At 51.3% G+C, this 10462-nt stretch overlaps 1 protein-coding gene across 2 annotated transcripts in view; it reads right to left on the bottom strand.

Annotated features, from left to right (window-relative positions):
- Ap2a1 (adaptor related protein complex 2 subunit alpha 1) overlaps positions 1 to 8886 on the bottom strand; it is a 31869-nt gene extending 22983 nt beyond the window's left edge. Inside the window, exon 1 of one of the 2 annotated variants that reach the window (XM_005366837.2) lies at positions 8702 to 8886. In XM_005366837.2, coding sequence (XP_005366894.1) covers positions 8702 to 8768 — 67 coding nt within the window. In that variant the 5' untranslated portion in view covers positions 8769 to 8886. The remainder of the gene's footprint in view (positions 1 to 8701) is intronic. The other variant, XM_005366836.2, reaches the window with a different exon arrangement.
- Positions 8887 to 10462: the final 1576 nt, after the last annotated feature.

Below are 10462 nucleotides of genomic sequence, written 5' to 3'. Positions count from 1 at the left end.
CCAGAGGAAGGCATAGGATCCCCTAGAACTGGAGTGAGAACAGTGTGAACTGCCAACCTGAGTGTTGTGATTCCAGTTCTGCTCCTCATAAATGTTCATCTACTTCTCCCTGTAGCCTACTCAATATCTTTAAATTAATGTGTGTGTGTGTGTGTGTGTGTGTGTGCGCGCGCGCTCTGCAAAGAGCTGAGCCCGGGGCTTGCCCCTAACCCCTCTACCACTGAGCCACACCCCCAGCCCCTCACTGGACAATGCTACACCAGCTCCTCACTGCTTCACTCTATATCCTTAGCACCACACAATTTGGCAAGGAAGAGAGGTTTTTGTGTCTGTAACAGGTTGAAACCCCAGACCTGAACTCACCAATACAGAGAGAGTCATCTATCCAAGTGAGCGTGTGTGCTTCTTTAGTCTTTAAACTGTCCACATCTATCTGATAGTAGCTTGGCATAACTGATAACTCTGTTATAAAAAAGAACTCAGAGGGGCTGGAGAGATAGTTCAATGGTCAAGAACACTGCTGTTCTTTCTGAGGATCCAGGTTCAGGTCCCAGAATCCATAGGGTGGCTCACAATCATCTGTAACTCCAGTTCCAGGCACCAGACATGCACATTGTGCTCATATTTTACATGACGGAAAACCATTTATAAACATAAAGATAAATCACCTACTGGGACTGATGGTACACTCCTTTAATCTCAGAGGCAGAGGTAGGCGGATCTCTTTGAGTTTGAGACCAGCCTGGTCTACACAGTAAGGTCCAGGACAGTCAGGGCTACACAGATAAACCCTGCCTCAAACAAAGATAAATACATTTTTAATTTGAAATAATAGAAGGAGGAGCTGGAGAGGGTCAGCAGTTAAAAGCACTGACTGCTCTTCCAGAGGATCTGGGTTCAATTTCCAGCACCAACATGGTGGCTCACAACCATCTGTAACTGTTCCGAAGCCCAAAGGCACATAAGTGCTGCATATACACACAAGCAGGCAAAACATCCAGGCATGGCCGGGCGGTGGTAGCGCACGCCTTTAATCCAGCACTCGGGAGGCAGAGGCAGGTGATCTCTGTGAGTTCGAGACCAGCCTGGTCTACAAGAGCTAGTTCCAGGTCACACTTCCAAGCTACACAGAGAAATCATGTAAAACAAAAAAAAAAATCACACACACACACACACACACACACACACACACACACACTTTAATTTAAAAACTGAAGTATAAAGTCTGTAAATGAGAAAACAAAAGCCAGGCATGAATGGAGTTACTTGGGAGACTTGAGTGCAGGAAATCACAAGTTCAAGGCCAACATGGGCCAGAGTGTGTTCAAGGCTAGCCTGTGCTACTTAGTGAGGCTCTATCTCAAAATGAAAAGTGAAAGAGCTGAAGCTGGCGGTGAAAGCTGCAGCCTATAAACCAGCACTCTGGAGGCCGAGGCAGGACAGATACTATAACTAGGACTACAGAATGAAACTATTTCAAAAATTAAAAACAAAGTTAGGAGTGTAGCTCCACTGGTAGAATGCTTGCCTAGCACACAGATTCCAGGTTCGATCCCAGCACTGCACAGACTCGGTGCAGCACACCTGGAATCCCTAACACTGCAAGTGGAAACAGGAGGATCAGGAGTCTAAGGTCATCATGGCTAAGCCTGGGCGGCGTGAGACCCTGTCAGAGAGCAGGCGTGAGAGAGAGCGAGGACACAGCTGAGTGCAATTGGGCAAGGCTTAGTAGAGATCCCTCGATGAGGTCCTCGTTTCCATTCCCAGTACTAAGGGAGAAGAAAGGCAAAGGCAGACCTACAAAGAGTTCGGGGGCCGGGGGCAGTGCTCTGGGACTGTGCCAGAGGCCACTAGACAGACTGCACACTGGTAAGCTTGACTGTGCAGCACTCAGGACAGACCTACCCATCACAGGCAGCATGCAAGGGTGTCAGTCATGGAGTCTTAAAGCAATTCCCTCGTTCATAAAGAGTCAGTCTCCCTCCCCCCCTCCCTCCCTCCCTCCCTCCCCGCTTCCTGACGGTGCATGGAAGGGTGCCAGCTATGTGGTCTTGGCTCTGCTGGAACAACTCTGTAAAGGAGGCTAGCTTCAAGCTCAGAAAGATCTGCCTGCCCCTCCCTCCCAGGTGCCACTGCTGGTATAAGGAATTTCTCCTGTCCTGCTCTGGTGGAGTTCTGGTTTGAAGAAGAGGTACACAGGGACAGTGGTGAGTGCTTTGACAGAGGCAAGCCTTGTGGAGGCTAGAACTGCAACAGGAGACAACGGCTTCCTAGTTAGGATCAGGCAATGGAAGAAGCATGCAGAAAGGCTTGGTGGGGACCAGGCAGGCAGCTGGGAGGGTGGGAAGCAGGAGAATGGGGACCGAGTTCAAGCCATTCAAGGGTTCGAATATGAAGAGAAGAGGGTCAGGAGTAGCAGGGCCACCTCCCAGGAGGGGCTCCCTGAGGTTTTTGTCCTTCCTGATGGAGGTCTACTTGTGGTCCAGCTTAGACGTATGGGGTGATGCCTTCCCTAAGTGGCTAAACAGGCAGCAGCATCGGAGTGCGTCTGTAATGACCCTCAAAGGGATCTGGGCCAGCCTGGCCCTGCCCTGGAGGACCCTGGGCACCTTCATGGAGAAAATGTGAAAGCCTGGGCCCTGCCCAAAGCCATTCAGTGCTTCCAGATTCTGGATTGCCATAAAAATCTCATTGTTGCTGGGCGATGGTGGCGCTAGCCTTTAATCCCAGCACTCGGGAGGCAGAGGCAGGCGGATCTCTGTGAGTTCGAGACCAGCCTGGTCTACAGAGCTAGTTCCAGGACAGACTCCAAAGCCACAGAGAAACCCTGTCTCAAAAAACCAAAAAAAAAAAAAAAAAAAAATCTCATTGTTTTGACTCGTCCATGGCCAAAATATGGCCATGTGCCATGTGGCTGTGAGGCACTAGAAACAGCTATCTGTGTGTGCACACACGCACACACTCACAGGAGGTGTGCCCATGGACTACTCCGTGACTCAGTTCTCTCCTCTCCATCACCTTTATGAGAACCCAGGACAGAACTCTGGTCTCCATGTTTGCACAGCAAGAGCCTCTACTGCTGAGCCTCCTCACCAGCCCCACTTTATTCTGTCTGTGGGAGTCAGGAACTCGTGAAGCCCAGGCTTTCACTGGACTTGATTTTCGCTGTGGCTGACCTGGGACATCTGATGACCCCTGCCTTTACTTCTCAGTTCCCAATAGTCCCTCTTGATCCCCAGTATGGAGGGGAGAAAGAAGGACTGGCTTGTTTGTTTACCCAGACACTTCCAGCTTCACCAAATGCCTGCTAAGGCCTCCCAAGGGCCAGGACCTGCAGAAGGCAGAGCTGAGGATGAGCAGGGTGAAGCCCAGGCCTGGATCCCAGGACCGAGGCAAAGGTCACTACCACAATGACTCTGATGTGGGGCAGGGCAGAGGGAGGCAGCACTCCAGCTCCAAGGCCTTCTACAGGAACCTGCTCCAAAAGAACAGGGATTTGGTAGGAGACAGCCCCAGCCCTGCAGCGCTTCCCCTCTGATAAGACTTCCCAGCTCTGGAGGGCACGACCACCTGTTTTCCCAGGAATCTGCACTTCCTGTTCACAGCATTTGCTGAGCTCCAAGGTGTCCTGGACAGAGGGCTCCCTCCCTCCCAAACCTGAACCCAACCTTTAATGTTGTTATTATTATTATTTGCTTTTTCAAGACAGGGTTTCTCTGTAGGTTTTGGAGCCTGTCTCTGTAGAACAGGCTGGCCTCGAACTCACATAGATCTGATCTGCCTATCTCTGCCTCCCAAGTGCTGGAATTAAAGGCCTGAGCCACCACCACCCGGCTCCATCCTTATTTTAAGCTAAGATACAAGTGCACCTGTTATCAGCCCAGTGGGGGAGAGGGTTCTGGGGGTTGTGCAGTGAGATGTAGAGAGGTATGAATCAAGCCATGTCGGTGCAACCCTGAAGTCAGGGGTTGGTTGTGGGGAGAGGTCAGCCTGCTCTCCAGGACAACCAAGGCTATACAGAGAAGCCCTGTTTTAAAAAACACCAAAAAATAAAAATAAATAAGAAACAAACAAAAAGCTTCACATCGTGAACTCACCCTATTAATTTCTTTGCTCATAGAATTGTGCAACCCTCGCCAGTGTCTAATCCCAAAATAATCTTTCACACAAAAAAAGACAGTATGCTTGAGCAATCGCTCTCCATCCATCCTGACCCCACAGCCCCAATCTTCTCGGCTTCCTCTGTGGTCCAGCCTCTTCTAACATTCCATCCACACAGAACCCCAGGTCTGGCTGTTTTACTTGGTAAAGTATTATCGATGTCCACCCTTGTGAATTTATTATGTGTATGATGTGTGCGTGGGCACATTGTGGAGGTCGGAGGACAATTTGTGCCAGTCAGTTCTCTCCCCCTACAAAGTGCTTTCCCAGGTCCTCAGACATGGCGATAGGCACCTTTACTCACTGAGCCAGCTTGCCCACCCTGTTATGGTTTTGTTTGTTTGTTTTATTTTTTGAGACAGGGTTTCTCTGTAGCTTTGGAGCCTGTCCTGGAACTCACTCTGTAAACCAGGCTGGCCTCAAACTCACAGAGACCCACCTGTCTCTGCTTCCCAAGTGATGGGATTGGAAGTGTGTGCCACCACTGCCCAGCTGTTTGTTTTTTTAAAAAATATTTATTTATTTATTTATTATGCATACAATATTCTGTCTGTATGTCTGTAGGCCAGAAGATGGCACCAGACATCATTACAGATGGTTGTGAGCCACCATGTGGTTGCCGAGAATTGAACTCAGGACCTTTGGAAGAGCAGGCAATGCTCTTAACCACTGAGCCATCTCTCCAGCCCCCTCCCAGCTGTTTGTTTTAAGGCAAGTTCTTGCTGTGTAGTTTAGGCTGTGTCCTGCCTCAGTGATGACAAGTGTGAGCCATCATGGCTCTGGAGATGGTACTCGGGAGTCACATGCTAGGAAAGTACTCTCTACCTCTCAACTGTGCACCTAAACCTTCTATTTACTTGTTTCTTTGATTGATGGTTTAATGATGGGGTTTCTCTGTGAAGCCCTGGCTGTCCTGGAACTCATTATCTGGAGTTGTCTCAAACTCACAGAGATCCGCCTGCCTCTGCCTCCTGAGTTCTGGGACTAAAGGCATGTGTCACCACTCCTGGTTGTACATGTATGAGTGTTTTGCCTGCATGTATGTCTGTGTACCATATGGAGTCAGAGGCCCTGGAATGAGAGTTACAGATGTTTGTGAGCTGCCATGTGGTGCTAGTAATCAAAGCCAGGCTCTCTGGAAGAGCAGCCATTGCTCTTACCTGCTAAGCAATCTCTCTAGACGACCCCCCACTGCAGACAAGGTTTCTCTGTGTAGTCCTTGAACTTGCTCTGTAGACCACACTGGCTTTGAACTCAGAGATCCACTTGTCTCTGCCTCCAATGCTGGAACTACAGTTGTGAGCCACCACCTGCCTCAGACCCTACCTTTTATTTTAAGACAGGATGTCTTTACGTTGCTCAAGCTGGTTTTGGACTCACTCTATAACACAAGGTTACTTTTTACATTATGATTACATTCATTTGTATGTGCATATGTATAGGTATGCATGTGGCGTTGGAGGACAACTTGTAGTTCTCCCCTTTCACCATGTGACTCCAAGAATTGAACCCATGTCAGGCTTGGCAGCAAGTGCCTCTACCTCCTGAGACATATAGTCAGGCCAAGGCTGACTGTAAATTTGAAATCCTCCTGCCTCAGCCTCTGGAATAGCTGGTATGACAGATGTGAGCTCCAGCTTGGCTGTTTGCATTTCTTGTCTGACGTGGCTCAGGCCACACATACACATTCATCCGTGAGGACAGCTGTGATCTGCTCGAAGGCCCTTCTTTCTTTGGGGTCACAGCTGCACAGGTGCACACACTCATTTGTCTTATTTGTCACTGCGCCCCAGAGCTGTCTGTCACAGGGCTTGAAACACACCAGCCACTCAGCACATGGCTGACCTAAACCTGACCAATCCTTTTGTTGGTGGTCTTATGTGTGTGCCAGGACATATGGATGCATGTGTCCTTGCAGATAGACCAGAAGGTGCGAAATTCCCTGGAACTGGATATAGGCAGTTGTAACCCACCTCATGTGGGTACTAGGAACCAAACCCACCAGTTCTCTATAAGTGTTAACTGCTGAACCATCTCTCCAGCCCCCTGGGGTTGCTTTGTTTTGTTTTTCTTTTTGTTTTTTGAGCCACGTCTTGCTGTGATCCTTGTCCTCACCATCCCGGTGTTGCAGCCTGGCAGACGCTAGGTTGGCAGGTGTACCACCCAGTGCTTTGCTCTGCCCACATCTCAGCAGTCCCTTTCTCACTCCTTTGGCCACTTCTTGAGCCCAGAGGCCTGTGACACCTTTGATTTGGTTCCTGGCTGCGACCCTAACTTCTCAAGTCTACTCTCACAGCGGCCAGAACAGTAATTCAACAGCTTTGATTTTCTTCGTGAGACATGGTCATGCCTGAGCCAGCCTCCTCCTGAACTCAGCACCCTCATGCCAGAACATTCCCACCATGCACACCATGCCTGTTCTAGAGGAATTAAGTGAGCCACTGCCCTTCTCCGCTCAAAAGCATCATACAGCTCTCAGGCCAGCCACAAAAGTGCCACAGTGCTCAGCGTCCCTCAGTCTCCCGTCTCCTCAGTCCTTGCTCATGTCCTGTGCACCTGGTCTAAGCATGCTGCAACCTCAAGACCTTTGACCACATTATCTCCCTGCATGGACCCCATTTCTCTAGAACACAGCACTTACTCCTTGCTCCTCATTGTTTCAGTCCATTCAAACGCCAGCCACCATCTGCACCTTTTCCGTCCCAACACTCCTTCTCCACAGCACCAGCCATGGGCAGACGACACTGTGTCCCTTCTGTGTACTTTCTATCCCTTCTGAATGTGGATTTTTGGGTTGTTTTGTCTTGTGGTGCTAGGGATGGAACCCAGGAGCTTGTTCCCACTAGGCCGGTGCTGGACTATCAAGCTATGCCCTCAGCACTTCACTGGGAGCTGCTGGGCAGGTGCTTTACTGCTGAGCCACAGTCCAAGACTGGAGTTCTACATAGCTGTAACCCCAGCACTTCAAATAGGGACATATACACAGGAGCAATCAAAGGCATTTGTCAAATAAAGGAACAAACAAATCTCTGCAGGCCACATTCCTAACAAGGAATGGAGCTCAGACACACAAACTAAGTCCCAAAGGGTGCAGAGGGCTATGCTCCCAATAGTTATTAGAGATAAAGCACACCCATTTACATATAATTTATTGTTACTTCATATTATGTTCTGCCTGCATGTATGTCTGTGTGAGGCTGTCAGAGGCTCTGGAGTTAGGCATGATCTGCCATGTGGGTGCTGTCATGTGCAGACTGGTCCTCTGCAAGAGCAGTGCTCTTAACTGCTGAGCCTTCTCTTCAGCCCCAAGTACACCCATTTTTAGCAGGTACCCATGCCAAAATCTATAATCCTTCCTGACTCTACCTCTTTTCCCTGGGTCCGAAGCATCTCTCATCTAAGGGAATCCACAGCTTCCCACTTGCTGGCAGCTCCTGTGCTCAAGATCCTCCCCTGAGCAGCGTCAAGGAGCAGTTCTTTAGATGCTGCTAATGCTGACAGCAATTACCAGGGCCTCGCGCTCCAGCAGCCCAGACACCCCTTATGAAGAAGCCATTAGCAGCCTCTCCTGACAGATGAAGAGACAGGTGAAGTCCCTTATTCAAGGTCACATAGTGATGGGGGTGAGCTTCAAACACAAAGCCAGGTCTGGCCTACCACATCTGTGGATGGGGTGTCTGAAGGCTCCTGGCAGCTCCAGACACCAACATCTGCTCCCAGCAGCCAGCTCAGCCCATCATTACAACACTTCCTAGAAGGGATCATGGCCCCCATATTGCTGTGATAAACCAAAGCAAGCTCGAATCCAGGCCTGCCCTGTTCCCTGACCCCTTTCCTTCGCAGGGCACGTACTTCCCCACCCCCAGAGCTTCCAGATGCCTTGCCCTCCTCTTAGGGGTCTGCCTCTATCATGAACACCATTCCTTCCCAGGCCCTGCTGATGTCTTGGGTTTCCCCAGGTCTACAACTATACTCCCTCTTTCCTGTATGTAGGCTCTCAAATGCCTTCCATGTCTCCTAAGCAATCTTCCCATTAGAGTTTTTTCATACCTCACCCTCTGCTGTCCCCCATTTCCACCTCTGGTCCTCTGCCCCCTCCCCCCCATCTCTGTGCTGTCCCTCTGTGTTTCCCACCTTATCATCTATAGGCCCTATGGTGTCACCCCCCACTTATCATATCTGGTTCCTCTGCAGTCCCTCACCTTCCTCTCTGTCCCGTGCCCCCCCCCCCCGCAGTTCTATTTCTGACTCCTCTGGTATCTCCCACTGTATCATCTCTGGTCCCGAGGCTGTTCCCCAACTTCTAGCCCCTGGCCATGGTTGGTCGCCGGCCTCCCCCTTCTTCAGCGTCCCTGATTTTCTCCACATAGGCTCGGGATAGCACTGAATGACCTACCTAGCCCGCTGCTCTTTCCCCTCCACCTCCGCCCGCCACGTCCGCCCGCGCCGCCCCGGTTCTTCCCGCTAGGACACCCCCGCGCCTCCCCGCTCCCTCCGCCCGGTACCCGCGTGACCCCCCAGGCCCCGGTCGTGAGCTCACAGTTCCGGATGTCGGAGATGAACACGGCGAGCCCGCGCATGCCATCGCCCTTGGATACAGCTGGCATGATGGCGGAGAACTCGGCTCCAGGCCTGGCCGAACGGGCACGGGACTGGCGGGCGGCACCGGGCGGAAAGGACCCCAGGCGGCGCCGAGGAGCCGGCCGGGGGAGGGCGGGCTGGCGGCGGGCTGGCTGCAGGCCGACGCCCCGCCTCGGACCCGCCCCTGCGGGCTGTCATCCGGGAACTGCCACCGCTTACTGGCTGAGCGCCCTGCCGCTCACAATAGAATGCCCTTCCTCCTCCCGTTCTTATTGGAGAACTAGTAAAGACACATGGTGCTGATTGGTGCAGGACCGGGCTATTTCCGTTCGGAGCAGGGCGGCAGGGGGCGTTGCCCTAGAGACTCTGGACCCGCCCTCTGCAAGGCAGAGACTAACGCTAATTGGATGGACAGTCTTCTCCCCGACAGCAGGGCGGGACGTAAGAAGAGGCTGGGGAACGCGCCGGAGGAGGCGGAACCTCAAGCAAAGAAGACCAATGGGTGAGGAGATTGAGCTCCGCAAGGCTATGCGGATTCGCCGGACTATTTATACTTCCGCCCTCGAAGGGGCGGCTGTGAGGGGATGGGCAGAGGGCGACGGCCTATAGAGAAGGAAGGAGAAAGAGGAGCTGTCAGGCAGCCGAGCTGCGATAGGTGGAGCGCTGCCTGCAATTCCCTGCTGCAGAGAGGGGCTGGGCGAGGCGATGGACCATGAGGTGTCCACTGCGCAGGCGCCCCCTTCTTCCCGGCCCCTCTCCGCCTCTGTATCCAGGACTGCTTCAGTCGCTGTCTGGGTACCTAGCTTTTCCCTCTTCCTTCCCTAAAAACACCCGCTGGAGCCCAGCGGTCACCACCTTTAATTCCAGCACTCGGGAGGCAGAGGCGGGTGGATCTCTGTGAGTTCGTTCAAGGCGAGCCAGAGCTACACAGAGAAACCCTATCTCGAAAAACCAGAAAAAATAAATAAATCACCTGGAAAATGACTTGTCTGGAAACCTATCATCCATGAGAGAAGGGACTGCCCCTAAAGGTTCGTCCCATTAAACACTGAGGTCCAGAGAGGTCGAAGGGCTTGCCCAAGACTACACAGCTCAGAGGAAGAAAACTGTGGAATTACTATTTTAGTTTTTAAACATTTTTAAATATAGGTTGATTTTTTTTTTGTTTGTTTGTTTTGTTTTTTGAGACAGAGTTTCTCTGTGGCTTTGGAGCCTGTCCTGGAACTAGCTCTGTAGACCTGATCTTTTTTTTTTTCCCCTCCCTGAACCACAGTGCCTAAGACAGTCTGCATTAAGTGGTCATAAAGTAAAAATTGCTTCCTCCATCAGTTCTGGAAGTCACCCAGGCAAAAACCAGTTACCACCACAGCTGAGGACTGATTGCAAGAAAGAAAAGCCGCCCGATGGCCGATGCCCGGGCTATTGAGAATTTTGTGGCGAAGGGAATTCGAAGGGTCCATTTCTGTTATTGCCACGAACAAAACGCCACCCCAGACAGGCTTTTCTAATCTCCAACAAGCCCAGAATGGGTCTAGGAGATAAGTCCTGTGACCTCAGAAGGGGCAACGCCCAGTCCTGGATGGACAACGTGCAATTCTCTGAGTTCAAGGCTAGCTTGAACAGCGTTGAGGGTTCCAGGACTGTCAAGGTTACAAAGAGAGTCCCTGTCTCAAAAACAGAGAGAGAGAGAGAGAGAGAGAGAGAGAGAGAGAGAGAGAGA

This window comes from Microtus ochrogaster, unplaced genomic scaffold (genome assembly GCF_000317375.1).
Source record: "Microtus ochrogaster isolate Prairie Vole_2 unplaced genomic scaffold, MicOch1.0 UNK14, whole genome shotgun sequence".
Taxonomy (NCBI): Eukaryota; Metazoa; Chordata; class Mammalia; order Rodentia; family Cricetidae; genus Microtus; species Microtus ochrogaster.
Note: the sequence above shows the minus strand (reverse complement) of the source record. Positions and strands in the feature narration are given on the sequence as shown.